The following is a 27,244-nucleotide window of genomic DNA, read 5'->3' on the forward strand; positions in this document are numbered from 1 at the left end:
CAACTAGTTTTAGTTTTTCCAATCACCATCACGCCTGTTAAGAAATTTGATCCGATGTTTTCAGAGATGATATGAGCCGCCGGCCCGGAGCAGCAGCAGCCGGAGTACAGACGTGATCGCCGGGTCAACCTGCGCCGTCGTCCCGGGGACTGGGAGAAACCTGCAGCTCTGTGGAGAATTACCGCTGGCTGAAATAAATCATTTAGGAAGATAAATGTTGGGTTTAATAGATGAAATCTAACAGTTGTAGCTACGCCTGTTAAGAAATTTGCCCCGAAAATTTCGGGATTTCTTTCTGCCGGAGCTGATTTATGGTTCCGCGTTAAATCGACGTAGAGTTACGGCGTGGGGTACGCTGTACGGCGCGCGTCGCCACGTAGCCTACACCGTAGGCTCTGCGTTGGTGTAACGCGGAACCATAAATCCGCCTTTATTCTGGCGAGGTTGCAAAAAACGGTCAAAAAAGTGATTATGTACATTCACTGAGTGAATATTATGAAAGTAAAATATATATTTCTCGCTAGAAATGTAATCAAAACGCATTTTTTTGCAGAAACTAACTAAAAATATTGATTTTATTCACTAAAAAATAAGAAATGTCCGCCATGTTTTTTTTTTTGGATTCAGTCTGCAAATGACGACTAAAAGCATTCTGGGAATTTTTTTTGGCCCTAGAAAACTAGTTTTTTCTTTTTAAATCAGAGGGTGTTGTGTAAAATTCCCACTGTGATGTTCTGGGTGCCTTCACAGGTGTTGAACACTGGCCTGCTTCTTGTTACACCTCACATCCTTGATAAATACTGTAGTAGGCCTGTATGGTTCATCTGGAAACAACAGGATTGAATAAAATGATGTTGTTGTTATGAAATCTTGTAAGCCATTCTTTTACTGCGTAATTTTTGTTGAATATAAGAAAATAGGGATAAGTAGTCAACTAATATAAACTAACATGACGCCGTGGGTTGGTTTTCCTCCCGTTCTCCCCAATTTTTTCAGTCACCAGCCGCCAATGATATATATATATATATATATATATATATATATATATATATATATATATATATATATATATATATATATGTAACATAGTTGAATAGGTTGTAGATAAAATCCCGCTAAATGGGGAAACTACGCCACCTGCTGTTCTACATGCTGCATCAGGCTTCATATTAGCGGGGAATCCTCAGTGGGCTGGAGGATTCCCATGAGACAGGTAATGCGTCTGTGGACAAAACAAATTATAAACGTCTTGAAAAGCACTTCAAAGTTAATCTGGGATACATGTCTGAAAGCTAACTGTATTAGACCAACTTAGCCACGTTTTTTGTTTAGTCAAACATATGTGCATGTTTATTACTTTATTACATGTTTATTACTAAAAAAAAACAAAAAACGTCTCCAGTAAGTAGCTGACAGGTTGTATTGTTGTTTTCCCAGACAGACCATGTGCTTTGGTCCACACATATCTGAGTTAATGTATAAATACCCTTTGAGCTGTTACCACCACGACTTCCAGAGTGTGATTAATGCAGAGAAGACATACATCGGTCACACACACACACACACATATATATATATATATATATATATATGTATATATATATATATATATATATATATATATATATATATATATATATATATAGGCCTATATATTTTTAACACAAATTATTTTGGTTAAAATTGCCTTTATTGCCTTTATTTCCCTCGTCCCCACTGGTCCAAATCAAAGTTAGCTAAGTTTGTGCCCAATATCAATCCTATGTGTGGTCGTTGTGGACAAACACCAGCCACCCTTGCACATATGTTTTGGTTTTGTTCGAAACGAAATCATTTCTGGCAATTAATATTTAAAACATTCTCAGGTGTTCTAGAGGTACCCATAAGACCTTCCGCTATCATTGCATTATTCGGAGTAGCTCCACAAGATGTACACCTTAGTCGCCGGGCAAAAAATATATGATAGCGTTTGCTTCTCTTTTGGCCAGACAACTTTTGGGAGGGAATTCATTACTCCACAAGAGGGTGTGCCCAGACATTCTAGAATAGAATAGAATAGAATAGAATAGACTTTATTGTCATTGTGCTCAGGTTACAATGAGATTGGTTAGGATGTTCCCACCAAAGTGCGAAGGAAGCAATCAAAATAAGAGGAATAAATAAGTATAAAAAGCACAGTATAAAAAAATAAGGGCAGCAGGTCAAAAAGACTGTACCCGGGGTGAGATGGGTCCTACAAAATCCTTCTAGCCCTTTTCAGCCCGTGAGAGTCTGCAATGTCATTTAAGGGCAGGGGGCGGCCGACGATCTTCTGGGCCGCTTTTATGACCCCCTGCAGAGCTGTCTTGTCCTTCACAGTGAGGCCGGCATACCACACTGTGATGCCAAGAGTCAGCACACTCTCCACTGTGGACCGGTAGAAGCACCGCATAAGCTTGGGCTGCACGTTGCACTTCCTGAGCAATCTCAGGAAATGCAGTCTCTGCTGGGCTTTGCTGACCACCGCTGCTGTGTTGGTGTGCCATGCCAGGTCATCAGACACATGGACTCCCAGGAACCTGAAGGAGGAAACTCTGTCCACACACACCCCATTGATCTGCAGCGGGACGTGGTCAGCTCTCTTCTTCCTCCCGTCCATCACCATCTCCTTGGTTTTGCTGGTGTTCAGCAAGAGGTTGTTGGCTGAACACCAAGTCACCAGTCTCTGGACCTCCTCCCTGTACGCTGTCTTCTTCTATGATATCTGCCAGCCTTTCTTAACCTACATAGGAAACATGGACACCACTGAAATTGCAGGTGTGTGACACTGACCCTTATATTGTATAAAATATACTTATTTGTTATCTGTAATGTTCATTTTTATTTATTTATCTTTGTATGTTTGTTTTTTTTTGTTTTTTTTTTTACTTTATTGTCTTTATTTTTATTTCATCTCTGAATGGTACAATAATTTAGTTGTAGGGATGGGGCTCCGTTTGAGCAAGAAATGTGGGGGTTATAAGTGTTTATCATATTTACTATGTTAATTGTAATTCTCTTGTATGTAATTATTCTGTAAAACTTGAAAAAACAATAAAAAGACCTTGAATAAAAAAACTGCCTCATTTCATTTTAAGTTGGAGGACCCTTGCAGTATCTCCGCGGTTGAAGACCACTGTTTTATAGAGTATACTCAGTACTGGAGTTGAGGGGGGATGAGGGGGGATGGCATCCCCCCTGAAATAAAAACGGTCCTGAATCATCCCCTCCTGTAAAACTGCCATCCCTCCTTTCCATCCCTTATGTCATTTCATCAATGAATGTGGTTTTACTGATATTTCAACATTTAGAGTCATCACCAGAAAAATAACACCAGAAAAATGTGACAATTCTCACCTGTTTCAAGTAAATTTTCACTTGAAATAAGTAGGAAAATCTGCCAGTGGGACAAGATTTATCTTCTTATTACAAACAAAAAAATCTTGTTCCACTGGCAGATTTTTCTACTTATTTCAAGTGAAAATCTACTTGAAACAGGTGAAAATTGTTGTTTTTTCCAGTGATGAGTCTGATGATGTCTAAGACAAATATTCTTGTTAAGATTTTGAGTTTTTGCAGTGATCCATTTTACTTATCCTGTGAAGGACAGAGTCATATTGATAAGTTCAGAAAACTGTTTTTTATTGTTGTGTTTTGATGTATTTGATGTAAGCCCAGTGGATATTTAAAGCTTACAGAAGGCTGCATTTAACTGCTGCTATGTCATTCCTGCAGTATTTCTGCAGCTGTTTTGCTATTATTTGTAATATATTATATTATTTGTAATCAGCACATATGATAAAATCCACCATCCCCCCTGAAGTCGAGTACTGAGTATACGAGTATACATGCTCCCCTCCACACCGCGCGGTGGAGGTAAATTGCAGCATGATTTGGAAGAAGAAGAAGAAGAAGAAGAAGAAGAAGAAGAAGAAGAAGAAGAAGAATTTGCAGCTGCTAACCATCCATGCTGCTAACCCACCACCGGACCGGTGCTGTTCCTCTTTGGTAATGGCTTCTCATTCGGCTCGGTTCGGGCCCTGGCTGCTCGGTCTGGTTCTGCTGGTCTCCACGGTTCCCCCGCTGACGGCCTGGGACGCAGACCTGGAGCTGCTGGACCTGGTGGAGGAAATCCCGCAGACCTTCTACCAGTTCCTCAACCTGGACCAGGTGGGTTCTGCTCGGTTACCATGGTAACCTCGGCAGCTCTGACGTCACCCGCCACGTACATGAGGGTTAAATGGATCAGAATCTCCTGCGCAGCTCTCAAAGTTCTGCTTTCTGTAAAATGACGTCTCGTCATGACGTCCCAGTTTGCGGATGTAGAATTTAATTTATTCTGATAGCAGGTAATACCGCTACCCGTGGCTCCTACAAGCTTACTTGTGGTCCAAGGAAAAAACAAAACACAAACAAACTTGTAGTACAAGACCCCAACTTAAAACTAGAAAAGTGTCCAGTTTTCAAGCAGTTGGTCGGATCTAACCCAGGTTAACCCAAGAACTGGGTAAAGTAGATCAGACCTGACCTGCTGGGTCACTGTGTCTGTTTCACCTGTCTATACTTCTGTCTCATATGCAGCAGAGATAAATGTGTACTGTTGGATGTCTCAGTCTCGTGTGTTTCTGTTTCTGTCTCTCCTGTCTTTGTCTCGGTCTCACCTGGCTATACTTCCGTTTCATCCGTCTCCGTCTCAGGATGCATCAGGAGCAGAGATAAAGAAGGCGTACCGTCGGCTCTCTCTTTCTCTCCATCCTGACAAAAACAAAGATGAAAATGCTGAAACTCAATTCAGACAGGTGAGTGAACAACAACAAAGATGACAGCAAGTTGCTCAGCAGCAGCTCTCTCTCATGGTGTGTTTGTTTGCTTGTAGCTGGTGGCCATCTATGAAGTTTTAAAGGATGAGGAGAGACGGCGAAAGTAGGTGCCACTGTTTTCCATTAGCCAACCAGATTAGAGCACTCACTTCTTAGGCTGTGAGCATGAAAAAGTCTGTCTTCACAGGTACAACGACATCCTGGTCAACGGGCTTCCTGACTGGCGGCAGCCTGTTTTCTACTACAGACGGGTGAGGAAGATGAGCAACAGTGAGCTGGGCTTCCTCCTCTTCCTCATCCTAACTGTGGGACATTATGCCGTCATCTGGTCCATCTACCTGGAGAAACAGCTGGTGAGACATCCAATTACAGTCCAGTAAGATCAGGATATGACTGGCTATGACATTTAAATTGAACAGATCTTGGGATTTAACCAGAGTATGTATTCAGGACGAGCTTCTGAGTAAGAAGAAGAAAGAGAAGAAGAAGAAACTGAGCTCCAGACCTGCCGAAGATCTCAGGTGTATCGCTCAGGACCATGTGGACAGGTACACCTGTGACATCATCATTGCTTGACTTCTTTTCCAGTGGATTGTTCATTTTCTGTTTGTTGTCTTAGGAATCAGGAGCGACCTCATTGGCAGGACATCCTTCCCCTGAAGCTGAGTATCTGGCTCTACCTGTCCGTCAAGAACCTGCCTCAGACTGTCCAGGTAGGCATGGAGAAGTCCTGGCCTCTGACCACGGCACCGACCCCAGTCTCTGAGTCGCCCTGGCCTGTTCTACGTGGCTAGGCTTTATTCAGTGTCCTGATCACAGTCCTGATCTCAGTCCTGCTCCTGGTCTCTGTGTTCCAGGAAGTAAAGCAGTACTATGAGGACTACCAGCAGATGAAGCAGCAGCAGAGGGAGGAAGCTGAAGCTGAAAAGGAAGCTGCTACAAGTACTCACAATAACTGCTTTACGTGAACATCCACTCTTGATATACCTGCATTGATAACTGTTTAATCTCTTTAATATTCTGTTTCTGCTTTCACAGGGGAAAAGAGGCCAAAGGTCAAGAAAGCCAAAACAGAGTTTCCTGTTTATGAGCAGCCGACAGAGAACCTGAACTACCAGAGTTACGACCAGACCACGTCCATCGAGGACATAGAAGACCAGATGGATGACTGGCTGCAGCATGGCAGAGGCGCAAAAAAGAAGGTCTGATCTTAGTTTAGAAGTTTTCTTCCAGGTGGTAACGTTCACTTTGACAGCGCTGGTTATGTTAGCTGCTGGAAACATTTTTTCTACAGCTGAAAGCCACATTGCAAATGTTGGTAGAGTTTTCAGCTCAGATATGAACTACTAATATGACCCCAAGGACCAATGGTGAACACTGATGGTGACAGGTCCATGCTAACCACAATGGAGATGAATCGGTGCTTAAACATTTAAAGTTGGTGGAGTTTGTTAGACACAAGCTGATATCAGATAGAAGATGATGCTGCACCTCTTCATTCATGGAGATACAGGAACAAAGATCCCAGTCCTGGTTCTGTGGTGAGACTGGGGCAGTTCCTCTTCACAGCCAGGTTAAGCTTCTGCTTGTGACATCATTTAAGCTTCTGCATCGACATGAGTGCAACAAGTCTTTGGCATATTTGTGTTGAAACGCCGGCAGTTTTCATTTACTTAAATGCTTCATCTTGGTATCAGTGAGCAGCGGTATTATGTGTTTGCGTTTCTTGTGTTTTATTGTCATGTTGCAGTTTTTTCTCATCTTTCACACAAAGATGTCACCAGTTAAATTAAAAATATAGTTTCATCTCTGCTCAGGGCCCTGATCTCTAGTCAGTTTTAATCTTGGTCTATCGTTTCATTCCTTGTCTCCGGTCTCAATACTGGTCTCTAGTCCCGACTGGTTTTAATCTTGACCATGGTCTCTGGTCAGTATCGACTCTGATGTCTGGTCGGTACTGACCCTAGTCTGTGCTCCTAAATAATAATAATAATAATACATTTTATTTGTAGAGCACTTTTCATGTATAATCTCAAAGTGCTTACATAAACAAGGGAAAGTCAGGACACATAAAAGACCAGAAGTAAAAAAGCATAAAAATAATAAAAATATTTAAAAAAGACCAGGAAAAGCCTTCCTGAACAGGAAAATTTTAAGCCCCTTTTTGAAAGTGTCCACAGACTGGGGTTGACGTAGGTGTTCAGGGAGGCAGTTCCAGATGTGGAGGGCAGCGGAGCAGAAAGCTTGGTCTCCCATGGAGTCGTGGGGGGGCTGATAGAGGAGGTTGGTGTTTTGTGAGCGGAGGTTACGGGTGGATGAGTGAGGGGTCAGGAGGTCTTGGAGGTATTGAGGGTCATTGCTGTAGATGCAGAGGTGGTGATGAGGTCATTGCTGTAGATGCAGAGGTGGTGATGAGGTCATTGCTGTAGATACAGAGGTGGTGATGAGGTCATTGCTGTAGATGCAGAGGTGGTGATGAGATCATTGCTGTAGATGGTGTTGATGAGGTCATTGCTGTAGATACAGAGGTGGTGATGAGGTCATTGCTGTAGATGCAGAGGTGGTGATGAGATCATTGCTGTAGATGGTGTTGATGAGGTCATTGCTGTAGATACAGAGGTGGTGATGAGGTCATTGCTGTAGATACAGAGGTGGTGATGAGGTCATTGCTGTAGATGCAGAGGTGGTGATGAGATCATTGCTGTAGATGGTGTTGATGAGGTCATTGCTGTAGATACAGAGGTGGTGATGAGGTCATTGCTGTAGATACAGAGGTGGTGATGAGGTCATTGCTGTAGATGCAGAGGTGGTGATGAGGTCATTGCTGTAGATACAGAGGTGGTGATGAGGTCATTGCTGTAGATGCAGAGGTGGTGATGAGATCATTGCTGTAGATGGTGTTGATGAGGTCATTGCTGTAGATACAGAGGTGGTGATGAGGTCATTGCTGTAGATGCAGAGGTGGTGATGAGATCATTGCTGTAGATGGTGTTGATGAGGTCATTGCTGTAGATACAGAGGTGGTGATGAGGTCATTGCTGTAGATACAGAGGTGGTGATGAGGTCATTGCTGTAGATGCAGAGGTGGTGATGAGATCATTGCTGTAGATGGTGTTGATGAGGTCATTGCTGTAGATACAGAGGTGGTGATGAGGTCATTGCTGTAGATACAGAGGTGGTGATGAGGTCATTGCTGTAGATGCAGAGGTGGTGATGAGGGCGATCTTGAATTGAATTCTTGCGGTTATGGGAAGCCAGTGTAGTTTCTGGAGAATAGGGGTGATACGGTCGTATTTGCAGGTTTTCATCAGAGTTCGGGCAGCACAGTTCTGAATGAATTGAAGTTTCCGGAGGTGTTTGTTGGGGATACCGATGAGCAGGCTGTTACAGTAGTCGATACCGATAGAGCAAGCTGTTACAGTAGTCCAGTACCGATGAGCAGGCTGTTACAGTAGTCTATACCGATGAGCAGGCTGTTGCAGTAGTCGAGCCTGGAGGAGATTAGGGCGTGGACGAGTTTTTCTGCATCGGGGAAAGTGAGGAAGGGGCGGAGTTTGGATAGGTTCTTAATGTGGAAGAAGCAAGTTTTGTACAGATGTTTGATGTGGTTTACAAAGGTGAGTTGTGGGTCCAGCTTCACACCGAGGTTGGTAACAGAGGTAGAGAGGGGGATGTCTTGACCGGAGAAGGAGATGGTGGTTATGTGGGTGATGACTGGACCGGGTGTGGGGGGCCAATTTGTATGGCTTTGGTTTCGGAACTGTTGAGTTGCGGAAGTTGTTACTCATCCACGCCCTAATCTCCTCCAGGCAGTTGGAGAGGGCTTGAGTGGGTGATGATGAGAGGACTGGGGTGGAACGTAGGTTGGGGTCAGTCCGGAGGTACAGCTGAGTGTCATCGGCATAGCAGTGAAAAGAGATGCCGTGCCGGCTGATGACACGACCCAGGGGCAGCAAGTACAAGATAAAAAGGAGAGGTCCTAGGACAGATCCTTGGAGGACACCACACGTAACAGGGGCTGTTTGGGACTTGGAAGATCCCAAGCTGACGTACTCTGTCCTGTCAGCAAGGTAGGAGGTGAACCAGTCCAGTGTGGAGTGATGGAGACCAACGTCGGTGTGCAGACGGCTTAGGAGGATATGGTGGTCAACAGGAGGATATGGTGGTCAACAGGAGGATATGGTGGTCAACAGGAGGAGATGGTGGTCAACAGGAGGAGATGGTGGTCAACAGTATCAAAAGCCGCTGAAAGGTCGAGGAGGATGAGCAGGGAGGGGGATCCAGAGTCGGCGGAGATGAGAAGGTCATTGGTTACCCTCAATAAAGCTGTCTCTGTACTATGGGCAGTGCGGAAACCAGATTGGAAAATTTCAAATAGTGAATGGTGTTGAAGATATTCCTGTAGCTGTGTGGCAACAGATTTTTCAAGCACCTTGGACAGAAATGGAAGATGGGAAATGGGCCGGTAGTTGGAGAGACATTCTGGGTCGAGGCTGGGTTTTTTCAGAAGGGGCTTTATAATGGCAGTCTTGAGTGACGGGGGGACATGACCGGAGTTTAACGAGTGGTTTATTATTTGTGTGATAAGAGGGCTTATAACAGACAGGTTGGATTTGATGAGTGTTGTAGAAATGGGATCCAAAGTGGAAGTGGAGGGTTTCATTGTTTTGATGAGACTCTCAACTTCGGTCTGTGTGACAGCTACAAAGGTGCTGAAGGGTGCAGGTTGAGGGCAGGCAGGTGGCAGAAATGGTGCTGAGGAGCCTGCAAGCTGAGACCGGATGGAGTTGATCTTATCCTTGAAAAATGCAAGAAATCTGTTGCAGTGTTCTGCTGTGAAGTCTGTCTGGGTTTGGTTTTTGGAATTAAGGAGAATATTTATGGTGGAAAAAAGCTGTTTTGAATTTCCTGGACTGCTGTTGATGATGTTTGAATAATAGGTGGACCGGGCTTCTTTAAAGGTGACCTATTATGAAAAACACGTTTTTTCTTGTTTTAACATATATAAAGTGGTCTCCCCTCACCCTGCCAGCACAGGGGAGACAAAATACCATGAATTTCTGCAAGCTCTCTGACCCCCGCCGGACAGAGTCCCCCAGTGTCACGTGGTTTTTTTTGAGCCGATGAGAATCTGCTCCCGTCGTTACGTAACGACGGGAGCAGATTTCCATAGGTTCAGCCTCCGCTGCTGAAACCACGCCCACAACCAGCTCTCTCCGCTGCTGGAGCGGTCCATCCTTCAGCCAGTCGGACGCGGCGCCGCGGCGGAGCGGATCCGGGATAAATCATCCAGGTTCCCGGGTGGTTTGAGAGCTGGGTCCTCGGGGGTCTGTCCCAGGCAGGACCAGCTTCACTCTCCGAGATTTCCAGCGAAATCTGTCGGTTTGATCACCGGTAACGGGCAATGCTCCGTGGAGCGCCGCGGAGCCATGCTGGGTGCCCGGCGTGGCTCCGGGCCAGCGTTCAGCATCCGCCGGGCAGATCTGGCTGAAATAGTGCATAAATGTTATATACAACTCATATTTTATTTTTTTAACAATAAAGTTTGGGAAAATTCAGTGTTGTGATAATTTACAGGCTCGGGCTGCTCTGGCGGAGCAGGTTTATTCTCCCCCCCTGCTACACGTCATTCAGGGAGCCAATCAGCACAGAGCCTCATTATCATTCCCCCTCCCTTCCCTAAAAATGAGGCGCAGAAAAAGAGGTTAGAAGCGGTAAAACTACAGTAGTGACAGGGCCCACAGGCTGGATTTCTGATTTATGTAGAAAAAACAAGCTTGTTTTTAAGACATTCAAGGCCTGTTTAAAATATACATTCAATGCCATAATAGGTCACCTTTAAGGGCTGCTGCGTAGGCCTTCTGATGGTCTTTGTAGGCCAGCTTGTGCACCACCAGGCCGGATGATTTGACTCGTCTTTCAATGGCCGGGCCAGCAGCTTTCATCTTGCGCAGTTCTTTGGTGAACCAGGGGGCAGTGCGAGAGAAAGACACAGTCCTTTTTTTGAGAGGGGCATGTACATCCAGGAGGTGGCGAAGAGAATGGTTGTAGTGTTCAACCGATTCCATAACTGAAGGAAAGTTGACTGAGGCCAGCATTTGGAGGTCAGAATGCAAAATGGCAGGGTTGATGTTTTTTAAGTTGCGAAAATGAATATCGCGTTTAGGCTGGGGAGGTGAGGTGAGATGAGCAGGAAATGTCCATGGAAATAATGCTGTGATCAGAGACACCATATACTGCCAGATTTCTTTTTTTTTTTTTTATATATTTTTATCCCGTTTTTTTCCCATTTTTACCACCCCGTGCTCCTACCTAAGTGACAGTCCTTGGCATTGCCATCCTCTACCAACCCCGGGAGGGCCCTGCACTGAGCTCAGGTCTCCTCCTTAACCTGAGGAGTGAGCAGCTTCTTTTCACCAGACAGGGTGGGGCTTCTCCGGCCGGACGTAGCGCGTGGAAGGATCACGTTATTCCGGCCGGATCCTCCCCACCCCAATATGGCACCCCGGTTGGCCAGAGGGGGCATGTATAGCCCAGGACTGTGTGCATGTTTTTGTGAGGGTAGCTCCCATTGGCTACCCAAGGGAACACGGGGAGAACATGCAAACTCCACACAGAAAGGCCCTTTCACCAACCCCACCCATGGTGTGGGCGCTGAAGTCATGGGGGAACTAACACGCACTTCAGCGCCCACAGCGTCCCCCGGCGGGAATCGAACCCAGGACCTTCTTGCTGTGAGACGGCTGCACTACCAGCTGCGCCACCGTGCCCCTTCTGCCAGATTTCTGATGGAGGGAGAGTCTGAGATGACCAGGGGTCCGTTTCACAAAGCAGGTTCAACAAACACTGAGTCTAATCCTGAACTCTTAGTTGATCTACTCTGAGATCGGAAACTCTGAGTTTTCGGTTCCAGAACAGCGGATTTGAGGTAATTTACTCAACTCTAAGTAGTTTCACCGGGAGTTAAGCGCGAGCGTGAGGGAAATAAAAAGCCAGCATCAGTAGATCGCTGATACAAGGATTCACCATGGCAACCGGCGACACAAAAGAGCCACATACATTTTCTTTTTTTTCTTTTTATCTTTATTTATCTTTTCAATTTACAAAATCCCTTTGAGGAAACGTTAGTTTGCATCTGAAGATCCACATACTTCACGCCACTGGAGTTAGAAGCGTTAATACGTGCATATGGCGAGTATGAGAGCATATTTTGAAAAAAAAAATGAAATTTTATTGTCAATTAGATCAGGGCCGTCAATTGGGTACGGCAGCTGCCACACCTCGGCTTCAGGGGAGAATGTAAATGTTTTTTTTTAAAATACATTTATGGAATTACTCTATCTATTTGTATTTATGTATTCTATTACTTCATACATATAAAATAACTACAAATGCATATCAGAACAACATGATGGATTTCAGTAGGTATTATCTATCCCAACACTTGTACCCCCCCCCTCATATCTTGAAATGTCCCAGCGTCCCTGACGACAGTGGTCGCTATCAATCTCGTTTTTAGTGCGCTCTGCAGATATAATATATGTCCTGCCATTTTCTTTCTTTTTATTTAAATTGATTTATTTTATTATATTTATGTTACTTATGTAATGACTTATGCACTTCATCCACTTTATGTCTCATACTGTATTTGTTTATTTAATTCCTTGATGCCTGACCACGGTCAATGTTCTGACTGTAATTGGAACTTTTAAATAAAGTTTTAAATAAAGTTAAAAAAAAGTGCGCTCTGCAGTGTTACTAACTTACAAAAATTAAAATGAAGCAGACAACCACGCAATAAAAAAAAAAAAAGAAAGAAGGCAAGTGATGGGTCCAGAATATATTAACGAGGCTGTTAGCCACTGATGGATTAATTATGCAAGTTCATCTCAAAGTAAGATATAAATCCTCTTATACATCTGTTTAAGGGAAATATTTGACTTTTTTTTACTCTCCCTCTCCTTTTTGCATTTGGACTTTAACTGTTTGAAGTTAAACTGGGATGTCCCTGTGATATTGTTGCACTGACATAGTGAATAAAATACGTTGCGTTTGTCAGATACGCTTTTTCTGCTCTCTAACTCTGCCGCTTGCTGTCCGTGGTGCAGAAAACGGATGTGTATTGCGTAAAGACCCATTGGCTGAATTGATGCCACTGAGGGAGGAGACGGAGAGAAACTCCAGGTTCGCTGAAATAAACCTGGTCCCGACCAGGTTAGATTCAGAGCGTCTGTTACTACGGTAACTGACCGAGAGCTTAAGTTACCTCTCTTTGTGAAACAGGCTAGAGTTACCTCTCTTTCTCTGGTTTGAGTTACCTCCCTTTGTGAAACGGAAAACTCAGAGTTTCCCTCATTTCAGGGTCAACAGACTCAGAGTTCTCACTAAACCTGCTTTGTGAAACGGGCCCCAGGTCTAAGGTGCGCCCCCTGGTGTGAGTGGGTGCATCAACATGCTGTGTGAGGTTGAGACAGTCCAACACATGAAGGAAATCAGCTGCCAGGGGGGAGGAGGGGTTATCAATATGAATGTTCATATCACCCAGTATAATATTATTGGAGGATAGAGAGCAGAGGGAGGTGAGAAGGTCATGAATCTCTGTGATGAAGGATGGGTGTTGTTTGGGCGGCCGGTAAATTAATACAGCATTGATCTTGGATGGAGGTTTTGATTTGAAGGCCAGATATTCAAATGAGGACACTTCAGGTAGAGACAGAGGAGACAGCTTGAGAGTATTGCGGTAGATTACCGCCAGGCCACCACCTCGGCCAGTGCAGCGAGCTCTCTGCAGGTAACTGTATCCAGGGGGACAGGCTTCATTTAATGAGGAAAAGACCTCAGGTTGGTGCCATGTCTCAGTGAGGCCCATCAGGTCAATATCTTTGTCAAGGATGTGATCATGGACCAGGCTTGATTTATTTGATAGAGACTGGGCATTAAAAAGTTCAGTCTTGATGTGGATTTGACCAGTGGATCTCTGGATGGGACAGAGCAGGCTGGGATCCACACCTCTCTGCCCTCCACACACAGTATGGTACAGTCTCGCCATGTTCCCGGCAATATTCCTTACCGCGGTGTCGGCGCTCTGATGACGTGTCAGTGACATGGCAGGAAGAGCGGAGGACTGTCATTACCCGATGTGAGTCCCTACCCGATTTGAGTCACACATGCGCACTCGCATTATGAATGTAAAATGATTGTAATGTAATGTTAAAAATGTGTTAGTTTATACCATTCCCAACTGAAAAAACATGAACATATCTATGCATCTATCTCTATATATTGTTTTTATTGTCTAAATTTTTGGGGTAATATTAAACTAATGAAAATGGTGTTTCTTCTCATTCATCATTAGTAATATCAAAGGGAACTTTTACTTATTTCATTAAAATTCAGACCAAATAGGAAAAGCAATCATGTAAATAATAATATCCCTAACTTATTGTGAGTAGTGTATATCAAAACAAGTGTGTGTTTAGATCTTGTCTATCAAGTCTGGCGACGTAACTGTAGTTTGTCCAAGCGACTGCGCATGTGTGACTCAAATCGGGTAGCGAATCACATCGGGTAATGACAAGGACCAGGAGAGCGAGATGGATCCAGCGTCGGGAGGCTGGAAGCAGGCCTACTTTCTCCGAGATGCTCCAGCCTTAAGCTGCGCCAGGGTAGCAGGTCCATTCACCGGGGTAATCAGCGGTGCTGGCTCCGGAAAGACAGGGCGGATCCAACGGCTGCAGATTAACCGGGCAGGAGGAGAAGATCCGCTGCGCAACTCAGCCGAGGAGGAGTACGCTCTCAGGTGGGCTTTGAGTAGGACTATCACACCGGCACGTCTCCCCCGTCTTCTCGAGCGCTTCTCCGGGGGAGAGGGCATGACAGTCGGTGTTCGGAGCAGGGCCCGCTGGAGCGAGCTTTGGCTCCGTTAGAGGAACCTGCTGATGATCAGATCACACCGACCTGCTGGTCCAGGACTAAGACTGGACCATCAGCTGGTTTAGTCTGGACCTGCTGGTCCAGGACTAAGACTGGACCATCAGCTGGTTTAGCCTGGACCTGCTGGTCCAGGACTAAGACTGGACCATCAGCTGGTTTAGTCTGGATCTGCTGGTCCAGGACTAAGACTGGACCATCAGCTGGTTTAGCCTGGACCTGCTGGTCCAGGACTAAGACTGGACCATCAGCTGGTTTAGTCTGGATCTGCTGGTCCAGGACTAAGACTGGACCATTAGCTGGTTTAGTCTGGACCTGCTGGTCCAGGACTAAGACTGGACCATCAGCTGGTTTAGTCTGGACCTGCTGGTCCAGGACTAAGACTGGACCATGAGCTGGTTTAGGTACCAAGAGGATCTTCTGGATCTCTGCCCTGAACTGGACCAGCTGCTCCGGTTCAGACCAACATGATGTTTCAGCTGGAGCTGCTACAGGTCGGACATCTCTGTCACCATGACGACCGTATGGTACGACTATTCGAGATAGGAGTCAGATCCTAAAACATCCCATAACTGTGTCTTAACAGACAAACATTAAAGCTCAATTTGCAGCGAAGAATCACTTCTGTAAAGTTGTCTTTTTTAAATAAAACTAAGATGTCACAGAAAGGTTGGTACGAACTGATGTGAATCAGCAATGAATGAATAAAGTTGTTATTGAATGTATAGGCAACTTTCAGAGTCTCACACGTACGTACGTACGTGTGTGTGTGTGTGTGTGTGTGTGTGTGTGTGTGTGTGTGTGTGTGTGTGTGTGTGTGTGTGTGTGTGTGTGTGTGTGTGTGTGTGTGTGTGTGTGTGTGTGTGTGTGTGTGTGTGTGTGTGTGTGTGTGTGTGTGTGTGTGTGTGTGTGTGTGTGTGTGTGTGTGTGTTTATTCACAATACCATAATAATAACAATTAAAGCTGCAAGCAGCGATGAACGGGCCCTCGCACTCACGGCCACCGCCCCCATAAGCATATCAGAAATGACACCACCCACGACTTCCTATGTCAAACCATTCAAAAGTTATAGCAGAAAAAAGGGACACAATTCATTCAAAATGGCTGACATCCTGTTGGGTTTCGGGCATGACCCCAAGAGACTTTTGTTTACTTTTTGTGCATGTACGTCTAACCGTATTGTGGGGCTTGAGGCACAAAGTTTTCAAGGGGGCGCTGTTGAGCCATTTTGCCACGCCCATTAATGCAAACCATTAAATATCAAATTTTTCGCCAGGCCTGGCTTGGGTGCAAAATTTGGTGACTTTTTGGGCACGTTTAGGGGGGCAAAAAGGCCTTCCTTTTGTCAGAAGAATACTAATAATAAAAATAAAAATAAAAATTCCTGCAAATACAATAGGGCCTTCGCACTGAAGGTGCTCGGGCCCTAATAATACAGTGGAATTAAGTGGGTAGAGTGAATGGGTCCCCCAAGGAAGATAGGAAAGCTTATAGGTGGGGGCCCATAGTTCATACAAGGGTGGGGGCCATAGTTCATTTAAGGGTAGTGGTACAGTCAATGGTATAAGCAGTTACCATCTGTAAAGAGATGGTGATGGATAAATGCATACAAAATACACAAAAAAACACTTAACATACATACTTAACATCACATACACATACAGTCACACACATACATCCCAGCAGTCCATGAAGAAGCATTTTTATATTATATAAAGGTTAGTAAAATATTATTTTTTAGTTGTCTTTTAAAAGTTGGAGATAGAAGGCAACACCTTGAGGCCATCATCATCAATCCTGTTCCAAATCTGCGGCCCCTGCAAACAACACTCATACTGGCGCGCACATGTCGGCCACATTTCCCTAATATGAGTGGTTTGATTCTTGTTTGGTATGTGTACTAGTACCTTCTCGGCCCGTGTACTGGTGTGTACTAGTACTGGTGTGTGTGCTGAGGACTCGAGATTGGCACAAGACTACTAAGTCTAGGGTTGAGCTTGTTGACCATTTGAAACATAAGACAAGCATTCTGATAATGGTTTAGCTCAGCCAGTCTTAGCAAATCAAATCTCTGACCAAGACAGGGCCCGTATGACTTTCTTTTGCAGAGATACTAGTTTTTTAAGATGGCTTGTGAAGGTGTTGCACCATATCACATGACAGTAGTTGAGATGAGGTTCACAGAGAGTTTAGTACAACGTAAGAAGGGCAGACAGAGGAAAGAAGGCTCTGATCTTGAAGAACAAGCCAACACACTTGGACAGTTTGTTTACAAGATGGTCAATATGACATTTAAAATTGAGAGTCATCAATATGGAGCCCCAGGAATTTAGTGGCATATTTTTCTTTCCTGCCCATTTATTTTAAATAGGCAGTAACCAGTGTGGACAAACTTTTTGTTAGATTTGAATAAAATAAAATTTGTTTTGCTGACATTTAATGACAGTTTGTTACATTTGAACCAAGAGTCCACTTTGGTTAACTCAGTTTACTATATCTTGTAGAATAAGTGGGTTTCTGTGTGATGTAAACAGATTAGTATCATCAGCTAAATTATTTTATCAAATATTTTGGAAGAATTTACAAAATCATTTATATATTGGATGAATAGGAAATGCCGCCAAATTATTTTTCCAGCCCGCAAATTCTGACAGAAGCCTATCAAGCTGACGGTCAATGTTTTTTTTTCGCTCCATTTTTTTCTTTCTTTTGTAAGTGCCTCCTCATCATCTTATTCAAATGGATCATCTTGAGGTAGGAGACAGCATTCACGTTCAATTTCACGTTGGTTATGTTGTTCAAAGGAAACGTGCATGGATTTGGGGCGTACACACAGTTATGAACATCTGAATGTTTTGTTGTTTTTTTTGCATATGCAAGATTTCCACGCAAGGATTCACGATTAAATCCACACACTCTTTGTACATGAGGCCCCTGGTTTCTGGTAAACTCTGAAAATGCTGATGATATCCTGATGATCACTGGAATGCTGACAAGTCAAAGCTCTGTTCAGGTTCATAGACTGTCTGTGTGTCCTCAGGTTGCAGTCTGGACAGAGGACGAGCTGAGTCTCCTGAGCAGGTTGATGGTTAAATTCCCAGGAGGTGCTCCAGGGAGATGGGAGAAGATCGCTCATGAACTTGGACGATCCGTTCCTGATGTAAGTTTGTTTCCGTACTTGCTTTTGTGTAGAGGTCAGAGTTCAGTGGTCTGACATCTGATGATGTCAGCATGGTCCTCGTCCACATTCTACACTTGTTTTCTCCGTCTTTAAATTGCTGACCTGTTTTTAATAACATGAATCATCTCAGGCGAATCTCCTCTCTTTATCAGGTGACAACCAAAGTCAAACAGGTGAAGGACTGTGTCAGCCACACATCAGGTAAACCTCCAATGTTCTACTGATTTATGGTCTGTTTCTGCCATAATTCCTCTTTCAGGATTCTACTATCTACTGTTCTACAGTCAGGATCAGGTTCTGTTGTCAGGATCAGGTTCTTTTGTCAGGATCAGGTTCTGTTGTCAGGATCAGGTTCTACAGTCAGGATCAGGTTCTGTTGTCAGGATCAGGTTCTACAGTCAGGATCAGGTTCTTTTGTCAGGATCAGGTTCTTTTGTCAGGATCAGGTTCTGTTGTCAGGATCAGGTTCTACAGTCAGGATCAGGTTCTACAGTCAGGATCAGGTTCTACAGTCAGGATCAAGTTCTACAGTCAGGATCAGGTTCTACAGTCAGTTTCAGGTTCTGTTGTCAGGATCAGGTTCTGTTGTCAGGATCAGGTTCTACAGTCAGGATCAGGTTCTACAGTCAGTTTCAGGTTCTGTTGTCAGGATCAGGTTCTGTTGTCAGGATCAGGTTCTACAGTCAGGATCAGGTTCTACAGTCAGTTTCAGGTTCTGTTGTCAGGATCAGGTTCTACAGTCAGGATCAGGTTCTACAGTCAGTTTCAGGTTCTGTTGTCAGGATCAGGTTCTGTTGTCAGGATCAGGTTCTACAGTCAGGATCAGGTTCTACAGTCAGGATCAGGTTCTACAGTCAGGATCAGGTTCTACAGTCAGGATCAGGTTCTACAGTCAGGATCAGGTTCTACAGTCAGTTTCAGGTTCTGTTGTCAGGATCAGGTTCTGTTGTCAGGATCAGGTTCTGTTGTCAGGATCAGGTTCTACAGTCAGGATCAGGTTCTGTTGTCAGGATCAGGTTCTGTTGTCAGGATCAGGTTCTACAGTCAGGATCAGGTTCTACAGTCAGGATCAGGTTCTACAGTCAGTTTCAGGTTCTGTTGTCAGGATCAGGTTCTGTTGTCAGGATCAGGTTCTGTTGTCAGGATCAGGTTCTACAGTCAGGATCAGGTTCTACAGTCAGGATCAGGTTCTACAGTCAGGATCAGGTTCTACAGTCAGGATCAGGTTCTACAGTCAGGATCAGGTTCTGTTGTCAGGATCAGGTTCTGTTGTCAGAATCAGGTTCTACAGTCAGGATCAGGTTCTACAGTCAGGATCAGGTTCTGTTGTCAGGATCAGGTTCTGTTGTCAGGATCAGGTTCTACAGTCAGGATCAGGTTCTACAGTCAGGATCAGGTTCTACAGTCAGGATCAGGTTCTACAGTCAGGATCAGGTTCTACAGTCAGGATCAGGTTCTGTTGTCAGGATCAGGTTCTACAGTCAGGATCAGGTTCTTTTGTCAGGATCAGGTTCTGTTGTCAGGATCAGGTTCTACAGTCAGGATCAGGTTCTGTTGTCAGGATCAGGTTCTACAGTCAGGATCAGGTTCTACAGTCAGGATCAGGTTCTACAGTCAGGATCAGGTTCTACTGTGAGTCAGAGCTGGGTTCTGGTTCTGGTTGAGGTTCTACTGTGAGTCAGAACTGGGTTCTGGTCCTGGTCCTGGTTCTACTGTGAGTCAGAACTGGGTTCTGGTTCTGGTCGAGGTTCTACTGTGAGTCAGAACTGGGTTCTGGTTCTGGTCGAGGTTCTACTGTGAGTCAGAACTGGGTTCTGGTTCTGGTTGAGGTTCTACTGTGAGTCAGAACTGGGTTCTGGTTCTGGTTGAGGTTCTACTGTGAGTCAGAACTGGGTTCTGGTCCTGGTCGTGGTTCTACTGTGAGTCAGAACTGGGTTCTGGTCCTGGTCCTGGTTCTACTGTGAGCTGTTTCATAAATGGTGATCATGTTTCTCCTCTCTCAGGTCTGGTGAAGCTGTCGGAGTTAAAAGCACCTCTTCTTCCTGTGAGGTCACTTCCTGACAGCGCGGTGTCTCAGAGTGTGGGCGGGGCCTGTGAGGAGGAAGAGGAGGAGGAAGAGGAGCCAGCTCCGGCAGTCCGGAGGAGGAAACAGAAGTGTTCCTCAGCAGCAGAACAGGGAGAAGCCAAACTCAGAGGAAATCGGCAGAGAGATTTTGATCCAAGTGTGGTGGATGAGGAGGAGGCAGAGCCTCAAGAGGACAGAGAGAAAACGAATCCTAACACATGGACTCAGAACCAACAGAAACTGCTGGAGCTAGCTCTGCAGCAGTTCCCGCGAGGAACGCCAGAACGCTGGGACCGCATTGCCAAGGTGGTTCCAGGAAAAACCAAGGTAAGGTGGACAGGAAATCAGGCAGATGGACATGGATTTTATTTATATAAATTGTTCTCTTTAAAACCATCACAGGACAAACCACAATACTTTCCAAGCCGGAGGGCCTCCTTCAGAACTTTTTTCATCCTCACAGACAAAACCAAGAACCATACACAACAATGTCCCCACTCCTTCATGACCCTATAGTCATCTGAGAGGACTAGGAATAGAATCGCTGCTCCTCCACTCTGAGAGGAGTTCAGGTAGTTGGGTAACCGGGTTTGGATGCGTTGGGCTTTTCCAACTGGGAAAACCCTCCGGGACTAACCCAGGGCATGCAGGAGAGATTATATTTGGCTGACATGGGAACACTTTTGTGTTTTCTTTAAAGAGCCTGGGGTGTGGCTGAAGGGAGCTCCTGGGCTTCCTGTTTTGGCTGCTGTGCCATCACCTAAACCTAGATAATTCAATTCAGTTCAACAATATTTATCAATCCCCAAAGGAAAGTGAATCAGTTGAAGATAACTATGTGACAAAGTTAGGGTCAACTGATGAAAGTTACTATCAACTGAACTCATCACTGATTGACCAGCCAGGGGCTGTAATTTGCTGATTTTCAGCTTGACCTGCCTACTGATGATTTTTTACAGTTACATTCCAGTCTGTTTTCACATGCACCATATAATGTATGTCAAAGCGTTGCACTGTGGCGCAGCTGGTAGTGCAGCCGTCTTACAGCAAGAAGGTCCTGGGTTTGATTCCCACCTGGGACGCTGTGGGCGCTGAGGTGCGTGTTAGTTCCCCCATGACTTCAGTGCCATAGGTGGGGTTGGTGAAAGGATCTTTCTGTGTGGAGTTTGCATGTTCTCCCCGTGTTCCCTTGGGTAGCTAATGTTCTCTACCCTCACAAAAACATGCAACAGTCCTGGGCTCTACTGCCCCCTCTGGCCAACCGGGGAACAGATGGGGTGGGGAGGATCCGGCCGGAATAACGTGATCCTTCCACGCGCTACGTCCGGCCGGAGAAGCCCCACCCTGTCTGGTGAAAAGAAGCTGCTGCTGATCACTCCTCAGGTTAAGGAGGAGACCTGAGCTCAGTGCAGGAACTCCCGGGGTTGGTAGAAGGAGCAATGTCCAGGACTGACTTAGGTAGGAGCTCTGGGTGATGAAATGGGGGAAAAAAATTGGGATACAAATATTTAAAAAAAAAAAAAAAAAAAAAAAAAAAAAAAGCGTTGCGCATACTCGTAGGAGGAGCAACATGGTAACGTGCACATTTTAGATGACTATAGACACATATTAAGAAAGAATTTTGAGCAATGTCCATTCTTGGAAAACTTTGATTAGATGTTTTGATGCTCTCCAGTTGTTGATGACTGTATGTGACTAAAAAGCTTCAAAGAAGGTTCAGCGACACTGAGGAGAAGCTACAGTTCACTCTGGCCAGAGTAATTGATCGCAAGCAAGTTATAAAGTCAAAGTTTATAGCTTACTGTTAAAAAAAGGTTACACATAATGGCAAATAACTATTCAGCTACTATTTCTTTTATGAATTTTATAATAAATTATAATAAATCAGCTAAATAATAAAAACCATGATGCAATAATTAAAAAAAATCTGAACCAGCCAAGAAAATTGCTGTCAGTGCATCTGTAGCTATGACAGCTGATGAGTGTTCCTGTCAACTCTGGAGGCGTTGCATTCCAGGAACCCTGTACAGGATCTAGGATGACTATTCTGAGCCTCTGAAGTGCCTTATACTGATAGGAATGGGTTCAGACCTGTTCTAACTGGGGATGATGAGGCGTATCTCATTACTACCTACACACGTTTGAGGGCCTACCCTGGTTTCTTCAGCAGCACATCAAACCCCTGTCGTCACCCTGTGTGAGTCCAAGGCCATATTATTTATATAGTACAATTCAGCAACGAGACGACTCAAGGAGCTTGAGAAAAAAAGTCCCAGTGCACTGGCATAATAAAGATAAGTTAGGCCCAATCTCAATTCTCCCCCTCGTTTTCATCCCTACCCTGATCAGGAAGCTGAGAGCCAAAAGCCGTTTTAATTTCAGCTGTAGCGCTGTTAATATACCACTTTATTAAGTTTTAATATTTTTTCAGGCGTAAAAGTAACCGTTAAGATCCCCAACCTGGGCTCAGTTTATCCAAATAACGCCTTTTACGAAATTTGACTCGACGTTTTCGGAGATGAGAAGATTTTCGGCGAGATTTCTGCCTAGCTCTGCGTCAATTTAACGCGGAACCATAAAACAGCTCCGCTATCTTCACTTCAGCTTTATCTGAAAGTGTGTAAATTACCCAGATAACAGCTTTGTGGTTTCTGACAACTATTATATCAGAAACATCCAAAACAAATCTGACGAGTCACAGGATTGTTTCTCTCTATTTTCCACAAAAAAACACTTGCTCCCTTGTCACAATCTGAGACGAGTCTGCAAATGATGTTTGCCCTCGGTCGGTGAGTCAAATCGACGCAGAGCCTACGGCGTAGGCTACGTAACCTACGCCGTAACCTAACAGCTTGTATTCCGGCGCGATCTTCGCGAACAACGGGCAAAAAAGGGATTATGTACATTCACTGAGTGAATATTATGAAAGTAAAATATATATTTCTCGCTAGAAATGTAATCAAAACTCATTTTTATGCAGAAACTAACTCAAAATATTGATTTATTCACTAAGAAATGTCTGCCATGTTTTTTTTTGGATTCAGTCCGCAAATGATGACGAAAAGCATTCTGGAAAATGTTTATACCCCCTCGCTCGCGAAGTCAGCATCTGAAATCCCTCGCTGTGAAGGGACAATTCTCAGCCCCTAGCCCTCGTTATGCCCACTCCTCCTAGGTGAAAAGAGGAATTGAGACACCACTACCTTCACGGGAACACGCAAAATTTAGGGGGAGGGATCAAAACGAGGGGTAGGGGGAGAATTGGGACGCACCCTTAGACTTAAGCTAAGGTTACAGCTTAGTACTGAAATGAATATGGTTTAAATCTAAATTCAGATGGTTTAAATAATTCAGTCAAAACAGCTGTAAACTAAAGAGTTTTAACTTTCATTTAAAGGAACTGAGGGTTTCAGAATTCCTACAGTTTTCTGGAGGTTTGTTTCAGATCTGTGGAGCATAAGAGCTGAATGCTGCTTCTCCCTGGTTCTTGGGACCAAGACAGACCTGAGAGGTCTGGATGGTTGTTATGGCAACAACATGTCTGGTGTATTTTGGTCCTAAACCATTCAGTGATTTATAAACTAACAAAAGTATTTTAAGGTTCTCTGACGGACAGGCAGACAGTGTAAAGACCTCAGAACTGGACTGATGTGGTCCACTTTGTTGGTCTTCGTGAGGGCTGGAGCAGCAGAGTTCTGAATGTGCCGCAGTTGTCTAACTGACTTTTAAGCTGGACTGTAAAGAAGCTGTTACAATAATCAAGCTACTAAAGATGAATGCATGGACTAGTTTTTTCAGGTCCTGCTGAGACATTAGATCTTTTAACCTTGATATATTCTTAAGGTGGTAGTAGGCTGACTTTGTCCATCCATCCATCCATTATCTATACCCGCTTTATCCTTTTCAGGGTCACGGAGGTCTGCTGGAGCCTATCCCAGCTATTTTCAGGCGAGAGGCAGGGGCTGACTTTGTTATTGCCTTAATGTGTTTTTCTTTCCAAATTTAGGTCTGTGTCCATCAATAACCCAGATTTCTGGCCTCGTTTGAGGTTTTTAGGTGTATACAGTGCCTTGCGAAAGTATTTGGCCCCCTTGAACTTTGTCTCCTTTTGCCACATTTCAGGCTTCAAACATAAAGATATAAAACTGCCATTTTTTGTAAAGAATCAACAACAAGTGTGACACAATCATGAAGTGGAATGAAATTTATTGGATATTTCAAACGTTTTTAACAAATAAAAAACTGAAAAAGTGGGCGTGCAAAATGATTCCGCCCCTTTACTTTCAGTGCAGCAAACTCTGTCCAGAAGTTCAGTGAGGATCTCTGAATGATCCAGTGTTGACCTAAACTACTAATGATGATAAATGGAATCCACCTGTGTGTAATCACGTCTCCGTATTAAATGCACCTGCACTGTGATCGTCTCAGAGGTCCATTTAAAGAGAGAGCATCATGAAGAACAAGGAACACACCAGGCAGGTCCCAGATACTGTGGTGGATAAGTTTAAAGCTGCATTTGGATACAAAATGATTTCTCAAGCTTTAAACATCCCAAAGAGCACTGTGCAAGCGATAATATTGAAATAGAAGGAGTATCAGACCACTGCAAATCTACCAAGACCTGGCTGTCCCTCTACACTTTCAGCTCATACAAGGAGAAGACTGATCAGAGATGCAGCCAAGAGGCCCATGATCACTCTGGATGAACTGCAGAGGTCAGAGGTCAGAGGTCACCTACAGCTGAGGTGGGAGACTCTGTCCATACGACAACAATCAGTCGTATGCTGCACAATTCTGGCCTTTATGGAAGAGTGGCAAGAAGAAAGCCATTTCTTAAAGGTATCCATATAAAGTGTGGTTTAAAGTTTGCCACAAGCCTCCTGGGAGACACAGCAAACATGTGGAAGAAGCTGCTCTGGTCAGATCAGACCAAAATCTAACTTTTTGGCAACAATGCAAGACGTTATGTTTGGCGTAAAAGCAACACGGCTCATCACCCTCAACACACCATCCCCACTGTCAAACATGGTGGTGGCAGCATCATGGTTTGGGCCTGATTTTCTTCAACAGGGACAGGGAAGATTGTTAAAATTGATGGGAAGATGGATGGAGCCAAATACAGGACCATTCTGGAAGAAAACCTGATGGAGTCTGCAAAACACCTGAGACTGGGACAGAGATTTGCCTTCCAACAAGACAATGATCCAAAACATAAAGCAAAATCTACAATGGAATGGTTCACAAAAAAACATATCCAGGTGTTAGAATGGCTGAGTCAAAGTCCAGACCTGAATCCAATGGAGAATTTGTGAAAATAACTGAAAACTGCTGTTCACAAACGCTCTCCATCCAACCTCACTGAGCTCCAGCTGTTTTGCAAGGAGGAATGGGCAAAGATTTCAGTCTCTCGGTGTGCAAAACTGATAGAGACAAACCCCAAGCGACTTACAGCTGTAATCGCAGCAAAAGGTGGCGCTACAAAGTATTAACTTAAGGGGGATGAATAATTTTGCATGCCCAATTTTTCAGTTTTTTATTTGTTAAAAAAGTTTGAAATATCCAATAAATTTGGTTCCACTGCATGATTGTGTCCCACTTGTTGATTCTTCACAAAAAATTACAGTTTTATATCTTTATGTTTGAAGCCTGAAATGTGGCAAAAGGTCACAAATACTTTGGCAAGGCACTGTAGATTGAAGCTCTGTGGTGACCTGTAATCATTTCTCTTTGGCTCCAAAGAAAATTACTTCAGTTTTGTTTTTGTTTAACTGGAGAAGGTTGTGGCACATCCAGTATTGCAGAAGGGACTGAAACAGTTGCTACAGGAAAGGGACATTTCCAGGTGGCCCATCAGGCCAGTAGCCGGTGGGTAGTCCGGTGCAGCAGTGGAGCAGCCAGCGGGCACCGGGCCGGGACTCTCAGCTCCGGCAGGGCTGCTTTCAGATGTTGTTTCGGTAGCTACATTTGAAATAGACGTTTGGACAGATTTCATCAGAACGAACGTCAGCTAACATTCATTAGCATCATAGGCTAACATTAGATAAACCAGCCCAGCTAAAGTAGTTGTGGTAACTGAACTCAGGGTATGCCTGAATTACGGTTCTGAGTTAAACCTACGCCGTAGCCTAACAAGCACCTCCCAAAAAAATGTTCTGCTGCTGATATGGAGCCATAGATCATTGATCTCAGATTGACCTCTGTGTGTGTGTGTGTGTGTGTGTGTGTGTGTGTGTGTGTGTGTGTGTGTGTGTGTGTGTGTGTGTGTGTGTGTGTGTGTGTGTGTGTGTGTGTGTGTGTGTGTGTTTCAGGAGGAGTGCATGATCCGTTACAAGATGTTGGCAGAACTGGTTCAGAAGAGGAAACAAGTGAAGAGCTGATGAGTTTGTCCACAATCAGGTGATCCGGAGTGGACTGATCCAGTGTTTTGTCACTTGTTCAGGTGATTTGTGACCTGTGACCTACTGCTTCATGTGCCTTAGCTCCGTTCAGCATGCCGATCGATGTGTTTACTGATCAATAAACAGTATTTACAAGTGTTCAGATGCTTTGTTAAAAAAATAAATGAAGTGTTTTGTTTGGTTTGGATGTTTAATGAATTAATTCGTTATTTTTCAAATTGGGACCACATATATCAGTGACATAAACATGTATATATGACTTATTTCTGTTGGTAGTCCTGCTTGCAGGTTGGTGCTGGTCAGTAAATAAAAAAGAAAAGAAAATGGTAGTAGTTCAGGTGTTACAGAGGTGGGCCTGGAGGACCCAGCTTCAAAATAGAGTTTAACCACTGTGGGCCCCTGAGCATGGACCTTAACCCCCCCCCCCCCCCCCCCCCCCCAGTTGCTTTCAAGTAATTGGTTGAAGCATAGGACAAAAAGTTTGCACACAAGACTCCACCCCCTCCAGGTGACCAAGTGCTGATGCGAAGCCCAGACAGTGTGAAGAGATCCCTCGGCAGGATCAGCGCACGCTCCGGGCCCAGGCAACGTTTCTAGTGGTTTTCTCGCAGAATCAGGCTGTTGTCACAACCTGCTTCAAAGCAGTAGGGAGGGGGGGAAGTATGTGTTGTCAGCCTCCTACTCTTTTGACCCACAACTGCACAGCCAGACACAACTCCAACCTCATCAAGTTTGCGGATGACACGAGTCGCTTGGGTCTCATCAGCAATGGGGACGCTACAGCCTACAGGAGTGAGGAGCCGCCCGGCCATGTGATGCACACACAACAAT

The 27,244-nt window shown here is 44.5% G+C and overlaps 1 protein-coding gene across 1 annotated transcript; it reads left to right on the plus strand.

Annotated features, from left to right (window-relative positions):
* Positions 1–3,934: 3,934 nt before the first annotated feature.
* dnajc1 (DnaJ (Hsp40) homolog, subfamily C, member 1) lies at positions 3,935–26,591 on the plus strand. Its single transcript, XM_061733071.1, has 12 exons — positions 3,935–4,188; positions 4,716–4,817; positions 4,895–4,941; positions 5,026–5,191; positions 5,289–5,386; positions 5,458–5,551; positions 5,696–5,780; positions 5,877–6,040; positions 17,810–17,929; positions 18,103–18,151; positions 19,954–20,342; positions 26,324–26,591. Exons 1-12 carry the CDS (start codon positions 4,030–4,032, stop codon positions 26,390–26,392), a joined length of 1,542 nt encoding a protein of 513 aa, XP_061589055.1. The 5' UTR covers positions 3,935–4,029; the 3' UTR covers positions 26,393–26,591.
* Positions 26,592–27,244: the final 653 nt, after the last annotated feature.

This window comes from Cololabis saira, chromosome 10, assembly GCF_033807715.1.
Source record: "Cololabis saira isolate AMF1-May2022 chromosome 10, fColSai1.1, whole genome shotgun sequence".
Classification (NCBI taxonomy): Eukaryota; Metazoa; Chordata; class Actinopteri; order Beloniformes; family Belonidae; genus Cololabis; species Cololabis saira.

Bases quoted from the DNA above. Each gene is read 5' to 3' on its own strand.
- dnajc1 (XM_061733071.1), top strand. From the start codon at position 4,030: ATGGCTTCTCATTCGGCTCGGTTCGGGCCCTGGCTGCTCGGTCTGGTT. The intron at 4,818-4,894 runs GTGAGTGAACAA...GTTTGCTTGTAG, and splicing joins CTGAAACTCAATTCAGACAG to CTGGTGGCCATCTATGAAGT. The intron at 5,552-5,695 runs GTAGGCATGGAG...TCTGTGTTCCAG, and splicing joins ACCTGCCTCAGACTGTCCAG to GAAGTAAAGCAGTACTATGA.